Consider the following 21,666-nt stretch of genomic DNA (forward strand, 5'->3'; position numbering starts at 1 on the left):
TATTTTTGCAAAACAGAAGGGCTCAGCAGGTTTTACCTCTGTTGTCTGTGAGCACACGGTTGAGAATAAACCGTACCGTAAGATCTTGATCACTGCACCTCCCAAACAGAGAAAATTAGGATTTCATAGCAAGAGAAAATGCTGATACTGTAGAGATCAGTGTTTTGTTTGATTTCCAGAGGCACAGCATCTGGAATAAATCTGGCATAAAGCAAAAATAGCACAGCTAAGCTCTGCAAAAAGTCAGAGCACTGCAAACCAAACTCCAGATCAGAAGAGGAGGATGATCCAATTACAACAGCAGCTTGGGGATTTGAATCATTGCCTAATTCCCTGTTTCATCCCATACCCCCTTGTGATTATAAGGAATTCTTCCACCTTTCAAAGGAGAGAAAAAAACATAAAATCCCCCAAAGCCCTGCTAAGTTCACTTTCACAGTAAACCCATATATTTACAACACTAAACAAATCCAGAGAGCTCTGGTATACTCTACTAGAGTTTTCCCTCACAGCCTGATTTCAGCAGACACAAACACATGGAGTTTTAGCTGAACAAAGCCAGCCTTCTGCTGCCAAAGGAGACTTCTGCTTCTCCAGAGCTTTGACTCAAAGGTCACGGTCTGAGCTGACCACACGGCTACAGACAGTGCCCAGGAAGGCAATCTAGATGTTATTTGTGTACTTAAAACTGATCTCCAACGTTCCAGACTTCTATTTTAGAACAGTTTCCAAGATATGTTGATAGTTGTGCAACACAAAAAAGATGGCTCCTAGCAAACTGCTAGAACAGAACTCAAGGGAAGTTTTAATTCGAGTCTCCTGAGTGGCTGGCACAAATGGTCTGCAGATGGCAACAACTTCTAAAGAGTCTATGAATAAGCACTTACAGGAACCTGAGATTTCGTATCTGACTTGTCCAGGTGGCATGCTCGCAATCCAGGCCATTCTCTTACGTTTGTTTACATGGAGCAGAAATCCAACCAAGTTATTCCCATGTAACTACTGAAAATTCATCGTGGGCCAAAACTGGTTTAGGATTGTTTCAGCACCTGACACAAATCATTAGTTAGTTCAGGACCCTTAGAAAAACCCCTTGCAAGACTGAAGGTGTTTCTTCACTGCAAGGTGCTAGAACTACTGTCTGAGCAGTCAGGATTTCCAGGTACTCAAGTTCTGATTTACTTCTTTGGGAGGTAGCCAGCAAAGAGCCATGCAGCTTTTGAACAGCATGCGTACTTTCAGTGCAGAGAAGCTGTTTGGATTGCATACCCTCATGTCTACGGGCATATAAAAGTGTGTAACATAGGACTGGACTAAGCTCTGTGTGTGATGACAATTAACATGGATAATCTGCATTGTTTTCTTGGCTCCCAGCCTGTAGAGGTCTAACAGCAAAGATGTGATATTCCAGGCTGTTCACAACCTATGCCAGGTAGGCTGGGCAGCCAGCACCAGAGGACACAGTCTCAAGCTGCGCCAGGGGAGGTTTTGGCCGGACGTTAGGAAGAAGTCCTTCAGGAAAGAGAGATTGGCCATTGGAACGGGCTGTCCAGGGAAGTGGGAATCACCATCCCTGGAGGTGTTTAGGAAGAGACTGGATGGGGTGCTTGGTGCCATGGTTTAGTTGATTAGATGGTGTTGGGTGAGAGGTCAGACTCAATGATCTCATAGGTCTCTTCCAAGCTGGTAGATTCTATTCTAAACCCATGAAGCACTCCCTAGCAGACAGTCTGCCATTCCCTCAGCAGATGAAAGTATCTGCAAGGCCTCAGTAGTTTCAGATTATATGGAAAGTGAGAACTGAGCAAGAGAGATCAGTTTGCTTAAAAGAACACAATTATGAAGCTGTGTTTCATCAACAGGTCACTTCTCAGTGGCAGCATTCAACTTTGTCAAGTATCTAACTTAACAGCCCTGCAGTTTCCAATCTAAGGATGTATCTATCTGATCTTAGGAAGATCCAGCAACACAGAATGCCTTTTCTGCCAAGGAAGACCAAATAATCCTTCAGCAACCTAACAGGGAGAAAAGAAGAGCCAACAAGCAGAGTGGGGACTCAGTGACCTTTACCAAGTAAGTGTTGTACCTGCTCCATTTTATCAAGCCAAGTGCAACCCGGTTGGAGGAGCAGCAAGTCAGGCTTCCAGCCAGGTTACAGGCAGGAAGGCAAACAGAAATAACATCTTACAGCTAAGTTTGAAAAGGATACAAACTTCAGGCTTCTCTACAGAACCAGGTCCTTCAAACAACACCTGCTATCTCTAATGACAGCTGGAAGAATCCATCAGAATAAACAAGCTTTACAACTATTTGGATTTCCAGTCTTCTCCCTGTGGCCTGACACAAGCCGGAGTTTCAGAGGCTCAGTGTGCACAACTAGGTGCTGCACTTCCTGCACCATTAACAAGCAGGATAGCTCCAACACTTCACGAAGGTCACTCGCACTACAACGCTGAGAAGATTGGTCAGGAAAGACAGCTGCATTTCAAGATTAGCATTACATTTCCAATGATATATCTCTCTGGAAAACTCAGTATTTGTTCAGTTGGTTTTTTAAAAACAAACTTTATCTCTAAAATTAGCTAATGACCTATTTCCAAAACCAAACACTGTTTTCCAGGGCTGATCGTTTACATCAAAGCATTCATTATGAGGAAAACTTAAAGTCAGAAAATACTCAAAAGCATCTTTAGAGAACCATAAAAGCACTTGTTACATCTGCTTTTATCACCCAAATAATTGCATTCATAACAAATTTATCACACAGCTAATTGAACTTGTCTAAGGGAAAATAAGATGCACTGTATTTGCAATACCCAGTCTCAGGGGCCACATTTCAATTATTCTTCACAGGGAGCATAATGACATAATTAAATTGCAATCTTGCCAAGACAATTTTACACATTTCCTGTAAATACACAGATCAAAGCAAACTTATTAGCAGTTAGAGAATCTACCATCCTCCTAAGTCACTAATCACTTTATGGCAGCAAGGATACCCAGCCAATGTATATTTAAAGCACACCGCACTGACACTGCAGCTTCCTCCAGGGACCCTTTTTAACACCCAGTAAGAGTTCCTCTGAACCTTGATGACGATTTAGCTTACCGACATCACTGATCTCGTAACACAGCAAAGCCAAAGGTACACCACAGCTCTCAGTACCAGTTCCCAGCATTAAGCAGCCTTAGGAGATGCCTCCATTTGTTGAGAAAAAAACAGTGACAACTGCAACAAAAATGAAATGTTCCCTTCGCTGCGAAGAGCTGCTCCTTGGTTAAAGCCATCGAGTTTATTACAGGAATATCGATTCTGACAGTTAGGTTGGGCTTTTATGACACAAACCAGCAGGTAGGCATTTCCTTTCGCTTAGCCAGTGAAAAACAGTCCTCTCAATTCTAGATACGACATCTTTAAGTGACCTGGTCACAGGCAGCAGACATCAGCCACCTGAACAGACAGCAGATATCAGCCACCTTTTGCATAAATAACTCTGCAGGTGATTCTACAGTACCCCTGGCAGATTCATGAAGAAGCCCAACAGTTTACAACCCAGGCAGTCTACAGTTCAGTACACATATACCAAAAGAGAACAAAATGCATTGCAGACACAGCAAATAATGTGCATTTGATCGTATTTATAGTGGACAAAAGACAACTTTTATAGCATGCTACTGTTTAAAATCAATATAAACCTGCACTTATTAGAGCGGCAAGCATTTTATTGAAGAGTTTACCAGTTAAAAACCTATACTCACCTCACAAAACAGTGTAAGCTTGTCATCTGGGAGAAGACCATTAGCTTCATCCAGCAAAAAATCTCTGCGGATGAACTTCTTGAAGCCCCAGTCCTTGCCTTGCACGAACCGATACGCTCTCTGGCTCTCTGGGGGAACAGCCACGCACAAGCAGAGCAAGGTCAGCGAACAAGCAGCAACCAACACCACCCACGCTCCACAGGAGGGCTGGGCCCTCGCACACCAAGGGGCCCAGCAAACACCTCGGATGGCGACGCAAAACAACTGGCAGAAGAGCAAAGTCTGCAATTCATCCCATCCTTAGGTGGCATGGCAGGCACCCTCCAGCAAGAGCAGGGGGTTAAGAGTGCCAGCGTGTCAGAGCAGAAACTGCTCGGCACATGACCGTCGCAACGCATTTGTCATCACACGTGCAGCCTGACAACACCTGTGCAGTAGCCATCTGTTTTGGCTTCCCCCTGCAAAGGGAAACCTTCTTTCAGGGGTTGAAATGTTGAAACACAGCAAAAACTTTAACAAAGCAAAGGAGACAATGGCTTCAACTAAAACTATTTTTTGGGTCATAATAAGCAATTGCTTAACTTCCTTTTTGGGCATAGTTATGAGAACGTTTCTGTAACCCATCAGCTTTACTGTGACCACACAAACCCTTTTTTTCCACTTCCAATGTTCACAGTCTGGCAAAGGGCTCCCAGGGCACGCTGCATGCGAGCACAACATAATTCAGTAAGATCGCCTCTTTAACCGAGGTTCACTGCGAGGCAGGCACTTTTTCCACAAACTGAACCTCAGGAAACAGCACCATCCACTTTTATGTGGAACTACAACACAGCAAAAGGGGGTTTGGGGGAGTGGTTTTGAGGCTGTGTGTAGAATAAGCCACATTCTGAATTACATTTAGAAAGCCCATTCCAAAATCCAGGCAGCAGGAACACTGCAGACACAACAGCAGGTTTCTTTGAGACAGAATTTTCTTTTCGTACCAAAAAAGCTGAGCAAGAAGCACATCACCATTTCACCTGCTGTATGCATAGAGACTTCAGTGTTCTGCAGGGCAGTTTAGAGCACAAGGGTTTTACAAAAGTGCATCTTAGGACACCATCATTCCTTCTACAACGTCCAAAATAAAGATATCAGGGAGTCAGCCTTCTCTGCACTAGGTGACTTGGTAGCACCACTGAACAGACTTGCCCAGCACACCACACAGTTCTAACACACTGTCCCCACTGCCAACAGCTGGAAATGATTCACAACAGCTTTTCACTAGAGTTAGATCAAGCAAAGGATGCTGTACAGCTTTTGCTTATTTTCTTTAACACAATGAAAAACAACCCAGGAACTGAGGAAGCAGGAGGTGTCCCTATCCCTGTCACCTGATCACATTCACATCTTCACACACACACAAAGCCCTTATCCACACAGATCACAGCACAGAGGAACATGCACCTCAGTGCAGTGTGGGTGTCGAGGGTGACAAATACAGAATACTACCCACGATGTTAAACCTGTGTGCCAAGGAAGAAACCCAGCCATTTTAGACAGTATTGGTCAGGTTTTCTAGCAGCTGGTTTAGTGTTTTCACATTTTTACCAATTTGTCAAAAACTCACAATGAGCCTCATGAAGTGGAATGAAAAAATAAAGTCATACTTAAAAGAAATGTTCAAAAATGTATCATCTACATTGGGCCCAATTCTTTATTCTGCAGACTTAAATTTTACTCTTACCAGCAAGAACCAGTGTTAAAAATCTGAAATCAGTGCTCAGAGGAAATTCAGGTATATAAAACCAGAAAAATAAAGCAGCATGGAAGTGTCAATGTATTTTTTTCCTCCTTTGTAATAAAGTTCAAATGTTAGTTCATTGCCTATGCTGTACAGAGCTTCAGCACTTGAAGCAGCAGCCTGTGCATGAATTATCCATTTACAAAGTACATGTGAAGTCAGGCATCATTACGCTGTATAAATAAAAACACAGCCTCTCCAAAAGCAGATGGTAAATGGCTGGAAAGTCCAAGAAATATGATTTCTGTTGGTAATTTCCCAAAATGAAAATATGTTCAGAATTCCTGCAGTGCCAAATGCAGGGCAACTGCTCTGCAGAAACTGAAAACACATCTACTTGGAGGACACTGGGGCTTTAGCACCATGTGATTGTTAGCCTTTCAAGCAGCCCTTGGCAAATAATCTTCAGATGCTCAAAATCCCTCCATCCTACATTGCACATCCCTCTTAGGACAGCACTACAAACAAATCTCTCCTGCCTTTCCTGGGCCATCAGCACAACTGAGTGCCCCTCTGGAGTGCCCATAAACTCCTGCACACAGCACAGCAAAGAAATAGGAGGAATTAGAAGTCCAGGTGCTGCAGCAGGGCTGTGGTTCTCCTTGGCCTCACAGAGACATGGCAGGATAACTCCTGTGATATGGTGCTGCAGAGGACAGGTATGAGATCTTTAGGGAGGCCATGCCAGGCAGGTGAGGGCAAGGGAGCTGACATTTATGTGAGAACTACTGGAATTTAGCAGCTGAGGGAACTGGGATGTTTTAGTTTGGAAAGTAGGGGGTAAGGGGAGTCCTTCTCACTCTATAACTACCTGAAATGAGGTTGTAGTGAGGGTGTAATGAGGTGTAGCAGCAAGTGATAGGATGAGTGGAAATGGCCTCAAATTGCACCAGGGGAGGTTTGGATACAACATTAGCAGAAACTTCTTGACTGAAAGGGTTCTCAAACACTGGAACCAGCTCCCCAGGGAGATGGTTGAATACTGGTTTCAAAGAGGCAGAGATATGGTGCTAAGGCACATGGTTTAGCTCCAGATTCGGCAGAGCTAGAGAATGCTTGGACTTGATCTTAGGGGTCTTTTCCAACCTGTAACGGTTTGATCCACATCATCTATATCCCTCCCCTGTCCTTACAGTGCTGGCTGAGATCTGTAACACTGGGGAGATGCTGGTGCAGCAAGGGGGTGAGGGCTGAGCTCCTGCTCTCTCCAGTCTCTCCTGACACAACCAAAACAGTTCTGCTGTCCTGTGCATGTGTGAAGCTCTGCCCTGGGAAGGGCAGTGAGCCAGCTGACATTGTGTGAACTAGGACCACAACAATGTTGTGTTTAGGGTGCTCCAGCCCTACTGAGCAGGAGGAAATAGGTGACTGGAGTCCTGGTGGACAACAAATTCACAAAAGCCAGCAGTGAACCCTTAAGGCAAAAAAGAGCCAGCAGCACCTAGTTCAACAGTAGAACAGGTTGCTCAGACAAGTTGTGGAGTCTCCATCCTTGGAGACGTTCAAAGCATGACACGTCCCAGGCAAAGCACTCTAGCTGACCCTGCTTGGAGGGTTTGGACTAGACAGCTTCCAGAGGGCCCTTGCAACCTCAACCCTTCTGTGATCCCATGCTAATTTCAAAACACTTTTTGATGCGCATACTGCAGTTTCACTTAATCACCTGCCCCAATCCACTACTCTCAACCTATCAAATGTATGCGAGGGTAGCTTTGCTCATACAGGCTCCAGAGCCAGGAGGCTTGCAGGGACTGAAGCAACCAGCTCTTGCCAGTGGAAGAGGAGAGAGTGAAACACACACATTGACTTTCCTCCCACAAAGTCCAGCCACTAATTTTTAGATTCCAACTCAGTTTTGTGAATGGACTTCAAAGATTACAGGTCAGGCTAGTTGTGTATGGAGAGAGCAGCCTGAGCTTTGGGTATGACTGCTGGAGAACTGTGCTGGTCACCAAGAAATTCACAACTTGCAACACAACAGACCCTGCAAGATTTCCTAAGTCCTGGAAAAGGATAGGGAAGAAAAGCATACAAAGGACTAACACCATGAATGCAGTGCAGAGCAGCACTGAATTATAAACTCCCATCAGAACTGCAGCTTTCTTCAGAAAGGTGTTTCCAAAGAAGGTTGTGCTTGTAAGTTTGAAACTGGAGCCACACATTTTCCATATCCAGAAGGCAATTAAATCACCTCTTATTTCAGTCTTCTCGTTACTTGGGTACATGGTTTTGAATTGATTAGAGCATAAATCAGGTGAAGTAGACCAAAACATTGTAAAGGAGGGTCTAAACAAACAACCATGTATGTTTAAGCTAATTAATTATGGAAGTCAAACACCCTCTCCACATGAGCTAGAAACAAGCAAATGCACCACTAAACCCCAAAATAATGTGCTACCAAAAGCAAGTGCCAGGAACCTGGAGTGACAGTAGTTAGCAGCGAACTGTAATTTATACTGCTCAGGAGAGAATTAACATAGCTCAGTGATCGGAAATGTGCACAACAGGAACAAGATTTTTAACTAAGTTTCCAAAAGGATATTAAAAAAGTATGATTTCATAGTTTACCTCAATAGCAAATTCTGCTCTGCACTGGGAAAAGATTCCAGTGCTGATTTTCTTTGGGGTGTTTTCACAAATCCACACACAGTACATTAAGATGCCCTTACCCATTGCTTTTGTTTCTTCTCTTTTAGCATTCAGCAGGGAAAATTTGAATTTTGCTCTCACTTCACTTTTTGGACAACTAACTAAAAGCAAATATAATGACAGGTAGTCTTTGCTTTCATCATCTAATCCCTTTGGGTTCACTCTCAGGCACCTGAAAGAAACGCAGAAATTGCACATTTTTAAATCATATCCAGAATAAATTCAGCACTCTTCTTTTAAGATGCAACAATGGATGGTACTGAAACAAACGTTTCCTTTATGGCTGTTGAAGCTTTGAAATGAGAACCAATCCACACTTGCAGTAAAACTTTGGAAGTCTGAGTTTTAATACTCACTACACAGCTTTGCAACTTCTGTGACTGGAAAAGCCAAACACCACCACCACAACCAACCAGCCAAACCAAACCCACAGCCAAACAAAAGCCCCAAGCAGCTGCTAGAATAAAGACCTTACCATTTCATTTTGTCATTTGGCCCTGATGAGAAGGTAGAACTCTTTAAAACTTCACCCATTTCTTCTCGGCAAAAACTGAAGTTACTAATGGTCCACATATAGGAAAATTTTACCACTTTAACCTGAATAAAAGATGTAGAAAATGTCAGCAGCATTTAAACTTGCATATAAAGCAGTACCTATGAGAACTACTTAGAGTGTCAGCACAGCTCAACAGTTTTAGGTATTTTTCTTAAAAACACAATTATGACTAGCAAAGAAAGCCATTGGAATGTAGGTTGTTACCTGTGTGTAACACCAGCTTTCAGCCACAGGTCCACTGGACATCTCCCCAGGAGGAGGTGGGGTGGGAACCCTTGACATTGCCACTTATTGCAGGTTTATAGTATCAAGATAGAAATCCAAACTTCAGTAATTCTCCTAGAAAAAGTAATTCACATATTTTGTTCACCCTTTATAAGTGTGTGGGGGAAAAAAACCCCAAAACAAACTACTGAATTTTGCTCTCCATATTACTGTTTACTGACCAAGGCCCTTGCAAAATCAGGGCTTTGCTCTGCAGCCCAGCTGTCACGCATTAACAGCCACTGGCACCCAAACCTGCAGCAAGCCTCCCGCAGTGCTTTGCAAGAGCAAGTGCCTGCACATCACACAGTACTACCAACGGCGTCATTCCAACATCGCTTCTGCAAATTACCACCCTGCTCTCCTCAGGATCTTTTCCTTTGGTCTGGAGGATACCCAGGGCCTTCTGAGCACTCAGTTATTGGTACCTACACACTGGCTGTCCACACAGGCGTAAGCTTCCTGGAGTAGAATAGATTCCAACAACCCCAGGACTTCTCAAGGGAGCACTGAAATTAGAGCTGCATTTAAAGCAGTATTTTCTTCACGTATCTTTCACGGTTGCCTTGCACCTTTGATACCAACAGATTCCACTGTAATTCACTATCAAAGCACAAGGCTGAAAGCCAGTTTAAGCCAACTCACCAACAGCAAATGAAGCAGTTTTGTTGCAGATCATAACCTAACACAGCTCTGCAGTTTCTCACCTCGGTAAGAAATCAAGTCCTGTTTGTGAATTCCTCACCCCCAGCAAGCAAGAGGTAACTGCTCAGCCTCCTTGCACTAGCCTTTGTGCACAGCTAAGAGGAGACAGGCCTGCAGAGGGTCACTCTGGGTTACTGGGCTGACTCTTCTTTAGGTAGGCTTTGCTGTCATCTTTAGACAGGGTCCTGCCAGAAGCACAGCTTTTCACTCAGGCTACTCCATTAAGTTGCTAAAAAGAAGTGAAATGAACCCTGATCAAACCTGATGAAAGTCACACCACACATTTTCTTTGTAGAGAAAGTTTCTTTAAAGGCATCCTGCTATCACTAAAGCAAGGTCAGAGGACTGCAATCTTCCTGCATCATCTGAACACTTCACCACATCTTTCACTTGTGACAGAATAGCTTTAACTGCCCTGCTCAAGAGATGTGACTGCACATCAATAATCGGGCTGGAACTCTTCCTTCAGGACTAGGCAACACTTAGAAACAAGGTTTTGTGCAAACACTGGAAAGAGGACACTGCAAGACCACATGCAGTTCAGTCATTAAGTGAAGAATCTCTGTGAATCACTAGGAACCTCCAGGGATGCTTTCCCTCTTGCCCTTCTGCTACCCTTTCTCACTCACGAAACCAATCTACGCTGAAGCCTGATGACATGGGAACTGCACTGAATCAATACATAAAACCTTAAAAGCAACACTCTGTCATTTTCTAGCTGAAGAAGCAGCAGATACTATAGAGATCCATTGAGAGGTCTGATTATAAGAGATCTACTATGACAAGAAGGAAAAAAGAGAGATCATTGAATAGATCTCCTGCAACATACGGACTGAGATGTCCCAGGGTAGTCACAAAGACAACTCAGCTGCCTCTCATAAGTGACTTTTCTTTCCAAATAAAACTTCTTTATGACAATGCTCACTTTCCATAAATGAAAACGAGTAACAACAGCCACCTTAAGATACTGGAACTCGCTGGCCTCTCCTCTTCTGAAGCAGGAACTGCATGCCACAGAAGCAGTGTTTGCATACGCTGTTACAGGTTTGCAGTTTGGCTTCATTCCCTGGACAGAACTACCCAGAGTAGAAGACCTGGGAAGGATAAATGTGAGCATTCTTCTTTCAAAAAGCAAGCATTAGCACTTATATTACCATTATTTCTGGAAGCATATCCTAGTCAAAGGCAAAGCTGTTACCCAAATACACAATGGATTTAATACAGAACTGCATCCTGAAAGTGTCAGAACAGCTTACCTCAGCCCCACTGAACCTGTTCACTATTCTTAGCTCTCCCAAGACTGAAAACAAGAAGGAATGCAGCCCCCTCCCTACTCTGTCATTTGCATGAGAGTCACAGGACTGTCTCAGCTCTAATCTGTTCCTCAATGCTTTCAGTCCATTAGACCAGTCAGCTCTTAGTAACTGTGAAGGAACAGCAGATCTGAGCCAAGTTTACTCTGAAGGGGCCTCTAAATTGAAGAGGGTAGAAAATAACTGTGGTACAGTACCCTCCTCAAAGCATCAAGTGACCTTATGCCAGCTACCAGCAGCGATCTGCCCCCTCCTGTCTGCCAGCTAACCCAGCTTGATTCACTGAGCCTTTACACTCCAAGCAGAGGTGGTTATTTTCCATTATTTTCAGGTCTGTCTGCTGCCTTGTCTCTGTACCCAGGGCATTTGTACTTCAGAGGCTGTGTGGCTTCTATTAGTTATTTCAGGTTCTGACAGAAGCCATGATTTTACATAAGGACACTTTTCAGATGCTTATGAATAGCTTCAGCTTTTTGTAAAGGTTCCCATCAGAGCATTAGGATCAGACAACTGATTTTCATGAGCTCCTGATACAAATCCATTCCTCAGATACAGCTCACTCTTATTTTTGGCATGGATTTACTAAGGCCAAATTTTTAGACTGAGCAAACTGGGAGAAAGCATCAACTTTGCACAGTTTGATGTCACACTGGGAGCCTGCAGTGAGAAGCAATCTCTTCTGGTTTTCAATATGCCTGGGTGCAAAGGTTTTTTTAAAAGAAATAAACAAGCCAAGATCAAACTGAACAGCGGAGAGTGCCGGCAAAGAGTGCCAGACAACAGCAGGGAAACAGTGTGGCAGCACTGCTGAACTGCCCCTCACTTTACTGGATCCATTAACCAGGACTGGGGTGGGGATGTGAGGACATTTACCAAACTCCAAGGCAAAAGAGCTTTAAAGAGGTTATCATGAAGCATACAGATGTTTGGGCAAGGAAGGATTTCTTCAGTCCCCATGCTGACACCCAGACTGAGTGGGCCACCACATGCCTTACTGCTTGGGGCTACCGATGGCTACCAGGGCAAAGTGGAGCTTGCCTGGGCAGAGTGAAGGTGAGAGAAAGATGCACCTACGTGCTCACCATTTCTTCTATGTACCCTACTTTGCTGGAGAAGACTAAACGCTACTTTGAAGAAAATGTTTATGAGTCATTGATTAGCTGCTGTCATCAGCTCTTGACAAAAAGGTTTTCAAGTACCATACCCTCATCACAGCCAATTAGCTCAAATGATTGGGACCAGATGGAGCCGCAGCCTGAGAACGACTTGGGCGGAATTAAATCAATGAAGTGCAGGTCTCTCATCTACAGGACAGAACAACTGAGAGGGACAATTCTGCTAGAAACTGCCCTTCTCTGCAGGCTACCATGGACAAAGCATCAGAGGTGAGGGAACATTACCAGGTGATACCTCCCCAGAGTTCACAGCCAATGCCGTGCCTGTCTGAGGCAGCGGAGCAAACCGCTCAGTGCGGCCACTCTGCCACGCACCAGTCTCTGACCATCAGCGCAGCAGCACTGAGAACAGGAAAACAGGTTTTAGTGGGGGAGTGGCTTTCAAAAGGGAAAAGACGTGTTAGGTACCTTGGGTTTTCTGATGAGGTGATACAGTGAATATGGTGCAGCAGCCAGGGAGGATTTCACTCTCAAATTTGCTTCATAGCCTAAACTCAAGAGACAAGAAAAGCTCAAAGGTGTTGTACTTAACCTGTACTCCCAGACGCCAAACAGCACGGGCTTATCACTGCTTCTGCTGCGCTGCTAAGGAAAGTGTTGGTTTAACTTGCTAATCACCCTGTTAACGAAGGCCGGCAAGGAGCTGAGCCTCACTAACCGAGCAGCAGTGGCCAAGCCTGCAGAGCTAACACGGGGAAAGGGCTTTCTGAAGCACATCTGATTTGGGAATCCACTGAGGTGCTCTTTGTCAGAATTTTCTACACCCCAAGAATAAACACACAAAACACTTCACAGCATTTGTAACAACTGCCCTAAATGTTAGCATAATCTTTTGTCTCAAGGTGGAAGCTCAGTGTAATGACTGCAGCCTAAAAGTTCTCTGGGATCAGGAACAGTTTAACAGGTGTGCAGGTCAGCCAGGGACTGCTGCACTGCTTCACCTCTGATGTCAGCAAGGTGTTAAGTCACCCAAGGACTGGCAGGACTGGCCAGATAACTGCCTTCTGCAGGGTAACCAACACACCCTGCAAGCCACAGCCCGCCTTCCAGAACCTAACCCACGGATCAGTTCACCAAGCAGATCTTGCTGACCCTCTCGTCTCTTCGTCTCTGCTACTGCTTCTTCCCAGAATCCCTTCTTTCCCTCTCTCCAGAACCCAGCTGTTTCCCTCCTGTCTATATTTTGGCACACGACAGGACTTCCAGCATCTCCTCATCTCAGGTCTTGCTGAGAAGCTGAGGAACAAAGCAGTACTTAACAGTGATGGAAAGGTGCTCTTCCAGTCCAGGACTGCAGTCTCCATGGGGCCACAGAAAGGCCAGGGAGCCTGTCCTGCACAAACAAGCATCTCTACCCCACAAGCTACTTCAAGTACTTAACAGCTAATGTAACAGAGCAGCTCACTGTTCAAGAATGCCCAATTTTAATACCATTTAGCAGACTTTAGGAATGCCTAATAAATGACCACGCCAACGAACCCCACATGTACTGCGTGCTCCAGGGGAATGGTGACAGCCTCTTCCTGAACAGCGATCAACAGCTCAAGAATTGCAAAGCCGTTCTCAATCAGCACCCAAAGAGTGGCTGTCAATGGCTCCATGTCCCAGTGGAGGCCAGTGACAAGTGGAGTCCCTCAGGGATCAGTCCTGGGACCTGTCTTGTTCAACATCTTTGTGGGTGACACGGACAGTGGCATTGAGTGCACCCTCAGCAAGTTTCACTGCTCACTAATGATCACATATTACTTGGATATTAACTAATATTATAAGCAATGTATAGCTCCCTATCAGTACTTTTTTACTCAATAAATCAAATTTGGCTTTTTAATTACTGAGGAGTCAAAGATATTGAATTGCTTTAGGGTTCACCTGAAGTGAAAGACATTTTAAAGCTCAAGACTAAGTTACTTTAGCACACCTTCACGTGAAGCAATCCCCTGGTTGTGCTGTTTTAGGTAGATTTGACTTAGGAAGGCCAAATGGCAAGACCCCAGAATGCCTCTTTCTCCTTGGTCAACAGAAGGATTTGTACAACAGCCACTCATCGCCTGGGTCAGGCTTGTCCTGCTGCTACGCCTGCTCAAACTGGCCTGAATGCTACTCAGATCCACACAAGAGACAGAGACTTAATCCAGCTTAAGACCAAAATTTACCATTTTGTTCTGGTTCAGAGTTTGTCTTAAAGCTGATTATGCTTACAAAAATCTGTAAGACTTTACTAGTAGAAAAACAAATACTCTGAGCTCTGTAAAAGACAGAATCATTTCTTCATTAGCAGCATTTGCATCTCTTCACAATCCATCTTCCTGAAGGAACTGTTTCCTATTGAACTACCCAGTAAGTGACATTTTCTGCTGCATGATACACAACAAAACAACAGACACTTGAAAGGTCTATTAAGCTCAGGCAGTTTCCCAATTTGTTCAGTATCATTATCTGCTTCTCTGAAGGCAGACTAGAGAAATGCCTAGATAATGTAAATACTGTGTGTGGTATTTATTGAAGGTAATCTTTGCCACTGAGCACTGTCACTAAGTGCAGTCACTCAGGCAGAACTGCAAGCTGAGGGCACACGTTTTACACCCTTCGTAGTACTTCTAACATCCAGGACGTTTCCTTTTCAGGGCAAGCAGAAGGGAGCAGCAGCTGGGCTGTGTACAGGAAAGCCATGTGACACTGAAGTGAGGCTTGGGATAGCTACAAGGAAGGGGCTTGGGGGACTTCTGGAACGTAGCATTAAAAAATGTTTATGTAAGTATATGTTTGCTTTGGAACCACACAACAGCAACCAAGTTCACACAAACCCAAGCCATCTTTGGGACTTAAATCATAAGCTCTGGCTGCTCCTACATGCTTCAAGCTTAACATCTTACCCTTGCCATCCACCAGCTCTGCTGGAAGCTACAACTCATCCAGGAGGAACGCATGCTTCAGCACCCACACCCCAAGTCAATTCACAACCCTCCTAACAGTTCTCCAAGAAGGACAAAACACTACCCTGGATTGGCCTGTGACAGCTGACAACCTACCTGTGCATACCCCATTACCCCTGCTCCAGGGACAGCAAAATTCCAGCAGACAGGGCAGGCAGGGTCACAGACATCTTAAAATAGCTGCAAATAAGCTGCTGTGGCTGTAGTCTGCCTGGACTTCAGCAAGGCCTTTGACACCATCTTCCACAGCAAACTGCTGGCCAAGCTGTCAGCCCCTGGCTTGGACAGCAGCTCTCTGAGCTGGGTTAGGAACTGTCTGGAGGCTGAGCCCAGAGAGTGGTGGTGAATGGTGCCACAGCCAGCTGGCAGCCAGGCACCAGTGGTGTGCCCCAGGGATCAGTGCTGGGCCCCAGCCTGTTCAATATCTTTATTGATGATCTGGATGAGGGCATTGAGTCCATCATCAGTAAATTTGCTGATGACACCAAGCTGGAGGCAGGAGTTGATCTGCTGGAGGGTAGAGAGGCTCTGCAGAGGGACCTTGCCAGGCTGGACAGAGTCCAAGGGCAGGAGATTGAACACATCCAAGTGCCAGGTTCTGCACATTGGCCACAACAACCCCAGGCAGTGCTACAGGCTGGGGTCAGAGTGGCTGAGAGCAGCCAGGCAGAAAGGGACCTGGGGGTGCTGGTTGATGGCAGGCTGAACATGAGCCTGCAGTGTGCCCAGGTGGCCAAGAGGGCCAATGGCATCCTGGCCTGCATCAGGAACAGTGTGGCCAGCAGGAGCAGGGAGGTCATTCTGCCCCTGTACACTGCACTGGTTAGGCCACACCTCGAGTACTGTGTCCAGTTCTGGGCCCCTCAGTTTAGGAAGGAGGTTGAGATGCTGGAAGGTGTCCAGAGAAGGGCAACAAAGCTGGGGAGGGGTCAGGAGCACAGCCCTATGAGGAGAGGCTGAGGGAGCTGGGGTTGCTTAGCCTGGAGAGGAGGAGACTCAGGGGTGACCTCATTGCCCTCTACAACTACCTGAAGGAAGGTTGTAGACAGGCAGGGTCTGGGCTCTTCTCCCAGGCAACCAGCACCAGAACAAGAGGACACAGTCTCAGGCTGTGCCAGGGGAGGTTTAGGCTTGATGTTAGGAAGAAAATCTTCCCAGAAAGAGATTTGCCATTGGAATGTGCTGCCCAGGGAGGTGGTGGAGTCACCATCGCTGGAGGCGGTTAGGAAGAGACTGGATGGGGTGCTTGGTTGCATGGTTTAGTTGATTAGGTGGTGTTGGGTGATAAGTTGATGATCTCAAAGGTCATTTCCAACCTGGTTAATTCTATTCTATTCTAAGACTCCAGAATTTAAAAGTACACCCTTGAGGTGGTTCCAGCAGAAGAGGCCTAGCAAGGCAAAACCAAGCACATGTGGAATGCCCAACTGTTCAGAAAGATGGTGGTGTAGCTCTAACTGGTAACACTACACCACTAGTTGTAAAAAACACACAACATAAAGCTGAGTACATGCACCTTTCAGGCTTTCTTTCCTATCTTAAGCCTTTAAAACCAAAGCTGAATATCACCTCAGCTGAGTGAAAACCTAGTGCCCAGCAGACCTTGAAGTGCAACAATCTAGTTTACGTCAGACAAGTTTTAGCCTTGCAGTATTGTTCTGCCCTCCAGGAACCACGACCTTGCCCTCCAGGAGTCAGCTATGTGTTTCCCTACAAAATAAATGCAGGATTATGTTTTATAGCATATCTCAATTTCACTGCCCAACCTAGTTTTGTGGGCCCCAGAAGATGGGTATTTCCACTAGGATTCCTCTCCAGAAGTTACTCCATTCCAGTAGCCCATTGCTGTAGGGTTTTCTCCCTAGTATTCAGCCAGTGTGATTTCCCCCCTTAGTTTCATTCCATTACACTCACTCAGATAAATCACTGGCATGAGAAAGTATAAGAAATGAAGGTATTTTTCCTTAAATACTTCAGTTACCAACAAAAAATTCACCAAACTGAAAATGCTGATCTCTTTGTTTTGCAGGTGAAACAGAACTATCCACACTAGCCAACTGAATGTTGACCTCACCTGTAATCAGCAAAAGTAATCTTTCCCCAGCAGATCCACAGTTAGCTCTGGGGTATTTCACTTTGCTTCTCTGTAACCTCTCCAGACTTGGGGGAAGCACTAGACTATCCTCACTGAGACAGGGGCTTTCATTTGTGCAGAGAAGCTGTTCAGAGCAACAGCGGCACAACGCTCTTCTCATTAACCTCTGCTGACAGCTATCACCTGGAAAAGTCACTCTGCAGTGGCACCCCTGCTTTCAGCAGCCAAAAGCTCCTGCTCACAGATGTTATCAGGAGGGGGGTTGATCATTCATTTGTTGCCTTGCTCTGTACCGTGGCAAGCAGCAGGCATTTGTGTGCACAGCTGCACCTTCATGGAAACAGAGGTGCAGCTCACCTCAGGCCTGTTCTATGCCTCAGACCAAAGCAGCCACAGAGAATGCTACACTGTGCTCAAACAACTGATACATACAAGTTAAGAAAGTAAGAGAAGAGCTGTGTGTCACTTCCAAATCCCAAAACTCAGTCCCACCAGAGGACCAAACCGCCTTTGATGCTAGTTCACCCAAACAGCCTTGAAACTGACCTCATTTCAATTGACCAGGAATTAAATTTCATCCACAACAGCTAGACAGCATCCTAAGAAAGGCAGGTAGGTCAGGAGACAGAGCTGCACACTCACTTGCTTTGGAGGAGCACTGAGGAGGACTCTCTGAAAGCATAACCATGTGGAGATGAAAGCTGTCGAGGCAGGCAAGACTTGACGTCTGTTTTGGACTGCAGAGGAACAGGTTCTCACCCACAGAGGTAAAAGAGATGTTGAAAGTTCACAGAACACCTCCAGTCAGAAGAGACCCATAAGTATCATCAAGTCCAGCTCTCAAACTCAGTATGAGACTGACTGGTTTCTGAAGTTCAAGGGTAAGTACACCTTATCTCCTCTTCTAGTGTTTCAAAACCACCCAGATACTAGCTGATTTGCTTACACATTAAGAACAATTCCACCATAATCTGCTTAAGATCCATTTTTCCAGGACCTTTTCAGTCCCCTATGACTTTCCCCCTCTTACAGCACACGCTGACTTGCTCAAGAGAACAGATGCTTTGAAAATTTTCCATCTCTAGACAGAAAAGCTGAGCAAACTTGGCAGCCACAGCAAGTCCTGAGATCAGAGGGGGAATTCACATTATTTCCTCACAAAGGTTATTTCTTTGAAATTAGTTTGAGCATCAGAAGATTTCTACAGCTTTCAAATGATGCCTCACAATAAGACTATTCACCAATAACCACTTCTTGCTCTTGAACACCAAGCCCCTCTGCTTGCTCAGCAGCAGTTGAGACTGCAGAACCCACTGCTTGCTTTGCAACCTCAAACTGCAAACTGTGAGAGGGAAAGGCAGCAGGGGATGATGCAGCTTACTCCACATCAGGCTCCCCTCCTTCAGGTCTTTCTCCAAAAGGCTAACATGTCATTTGCTCACCTGACAAAACCTGTGCAAACTCTTGAAGAGTTAAATTGAAGCCCAAGACTACATTCAAACGTATGGGAAAACACAGTCTTGCTAAAAGGATGTTACCAAGGTGTGTGTAAACTCTTACTCACACCTTGTCAAACAGGATGTTTGCTCACCTTTTCCCCCTACTTCAGCACAGCCTCCCTGAAGCCATCAGTTTGTTTCTCCACAGGTAGATCAGCGAGGCAAGCACAACACTAACGGGCTGATGCAGGGCTGTCAGGGTGGTCTGGCTAATGCAGGCAAGGTTAACCAGATTTGTCTGACAAGAGCAAAGGGGCTGATAAAAGGCAGAAAGTTCTATCACACCAAACCCTCCTTTCATAAGCTACTTCAGCTGCCTTCAAGAGACTCTTGCTGGCAACACACTCCACAAACCGCCTTGCCGTGCATGCCTACTGCAAGTGGCTGCGCCACTGCCCATCAGCAGCCTCCAGAAAGGGAGCGCCCCGGCTGCAGAGTGCCCGGGCAGCAGCTACACCTGAGCAAGGCAAGCCTCCCTCCTTGCTTTCCTGTAAGAATAGAATAGAATAAACCAGGTTGGAAGAGACCTTCAAGATCATCGCGTCCAACCTATCACCCAACACCACCCAATCAACTAACCCATGTAACCAAGCACCCCGTCAAGTCTCCTCCTGAACACCTCCAGTGACGGCGACTCCACCACCTCCCCAGGCAGCCCATTCCAATGGGCAATCACTCTCTCCGTGTAAAACTTCCTCCTGACCTCCAGCCTGAACTTCCCCTGGCGCAGCCTGAGACTGTGTCCTCTTGTTCTGGTGCTGGCTGCCTGGGAGAAGAGACCAACCTCTGCCTGTTTACAACCTCCCTTCAGGTAGTTGTAGAGAGCAATAAGGTCACCCCTGAGTCTCCTCCTCTCCAGGCTAAGCAGCCCCAGCTCCCTCAGTCTCTCCTCATAGGGCTGTGTTCCAAGCCCCTCACTAACTTTGTTGCCCTTCTCTGGACTCGTTCCAGCAAGTCAACATCCTTCCTAAACTGAGGGGCCCAGAACTGGACACAGTACTCGAGGTGTGGCCTAACCAGTGCAGTGTACAGGGGCAGAATGACCTCCCTGCTCCTGCTGGCCACACTGTTCTTAATGCAGGCCAGGATGCCATTGGCCCTCTTGGCTGCCTGGGCACACTGCAGGCTCATGTTCATCCTACCATCAACCAGCACCCCCAGGTCCCTCTCAGCCTGGCTGCTCTCCAGCCACTCTGACCCCAGCCTGTAGCACTGCATGGGGTTGTTGTGGCCAATGTGCAGAACCCGGCACTTGGATGCGTTAAATCTCATGCTTGCTGGGCTTGAAAAGGCCTCCACTGGCCAGCAAATAGACCTGGTTTTGTCTGCGGTGCTGTCAAATAAGGCAGACCAAGTGTGGATACAAGCCTGCTGCTCTTCGCCTCTGTACATGCTGGACAGAAGGCTGCTGTGAGGCATCCTGGTGAGGCCACCTTGTCAGACCAGCGCAGTGCAGCGCCTCTCATGAAGCCACAACAGGGAAAACCCAAACAGAAGGAAAACCTGCAATTTAATAAGAGGAAATCAAGCAGGCAGTGAACAAGTAATAAGCCCCTCTCTCTCTCAAAGACTTTCAAAACCCTTGCCAAGGCTTTAGACTATAATTAATTGGTTACCCAAACTGACATTTCATGATGCTACTGTCATATATTTTTCCTCTCACCACTCAGGGAGCAGAGTCTCACCATTGTTGGAAGGGATGGCACATTTCCAAACACAACTGCTGTTAAATTATTAAAAATTATTCCTAGCCTATAAAAACCACTGACTAAAGGTTGGTTTCACTTGATAATCTTACTGCAACTGATCACAGCAACTAACCCCAGACACAAAGTTTACCACATAAAATTTTGAGCCTGCCTGCCTGCCCTACCACACAGATCTCTCTTCCATTTAATTTTCTTTTTTATGAAGGAGATCATTATTGATAAGGCATCTTTCCCCATAAGCAAGACAGGGTCTCTCCTAATCAGGAACCTCTCATGGGATTTAACAGTATTCATTCAAGTCTTGCAGCTGCATTTACGTCAGGCACCGGCTCAGCGTATTTGACAACATTTGCAGGAATATGTGTATGCAAACCTCAATGTAAGAAGTTTCAGTTTCATGCAAATGATACCACTCACTGCAACAGAAAAAAATGGCAGCAGAGTATTTTAGAAGTTTGTTTGCAAGCAATGAGCAAAATCTACTTGGGCATTCTGCAGGGAGATCAAAAAAGCATCAAAGCCAGATTTCATACATTGTATGCCTCTGAAACCACCACGTGCCAAATGCAGCACCAGATCTAAGAGTAAGATCACATCAGCTCCAGCCAGTGCAGCCACTGACTATATTAACCTGCAATTACCCACAGAAGCTGGAGATTTCAGACAATCTGCACCGCTACTGGAAACCCAAACTGAAGCAGTACCACCCAAGCCTTTTAAGAAGTTCCTATGAACTGTAGGCAGAGCTTCCAAAGTGCACAAAGGTGCCTGCAGACCGGTACCAGCCCAGATGCATGCAGTAACTGCTGCAATGAACTTCACTTACACCACAGACATGCTAGGTGCACAACTTCATTTTGTCCTGTTACAAGAACAGTTACTCAATTTGATATGCAAATATCAGTGTGGCCACTGCTACCTCTGATGCTCATAAAAAGGAGTTAATTTCCATGATATATTGCTCCATCTCAGAAGCTGAAGTGTATTAAGCAAGTTATCTAAAGTCATTCCAAAACAGTTCTGATTTTATTGTCAAGAGTTCCAACTACAAACAAGTGACTCTGACATTGAACTCGGTTAACAAAGATTCCACCTGCTTTAAAACCTGAGAAAGAGCCTTGTTGCTGAGCTAATGTCTAGAGACCAAGTAATTCAGAGCCCTGTTGTGTTAAATGCTGCAGACAAATAAAAATGCCACCTCTGAAGAACTTTAAAACATTATTAGC

The 21,666-nt window shown here is 45.5% G+C and overlaps 1 protein-coding gene across 5 annotated transcripts in view; it reads right to left on the reverse strand.

The window, feature by feature from the left end:
* SPOPL (speckle type BTB/POZ protein like) overlaps window positions 1-21,666 on the reverse strand; it is a 39,413-nt gene that overhangs the window by 13,474 nt on the left and 4,273 nt on the right. For 2 of the 5 annotated variants that reach the window (XM_068158716.1, XM_068158712.1), the window contains exons 2-5: window positions 8,952-9,086; window positions 8,667-8,788; window positions 8,212-8,363; window positions 3,760-3,887 (exon numbers count right to left, since the gene is read on the reverse strand). In XM_068158716.1, coding sequence (XP_068014817.1) covers window positions 3,760-3,887; window positions 8,212-8,363; window positions 8,667-8,788; window positions 8,952-9,029 — 480 coding nt within the window. In that variant the 5' untranslated portion in view covers window positions 9,030-9,086. Of the gene's footprint in view, window positions 1-3,759; window positions 3,888-8,211; window positions 8,364-8,666; window positions 8,789-8,951; window positions 9,087-9,718; window positions 9,935-10,674; window positions 10,811-10,972; window positions 11,720-12,612; window positions 12,842-21,666 lie in introns of those variants that run through there. The other 3 variants (XM_068158713.1, XM_068158715.1, XM_068158714.1) reach the window with 3 other exon arrangements.

The sequence above is a fragment of the Melanerpes formicivorus genome, unplaced genomic scaffold (assembly GCF_026170545.1).
Source record: "Melanerpes formicivorus ecotype bairdi unplaced genomic scaffold, bMelFor1.0.p_v2 SCAF_41, whole genome shotgun sequence".
Taxonomy (NCBI): domain Eukaryota; kingdom Metazoa; phylum Chordata; class Aves; order Piciformes; family Picidae; genus Melanerpes; species Melanerpes formicivorus.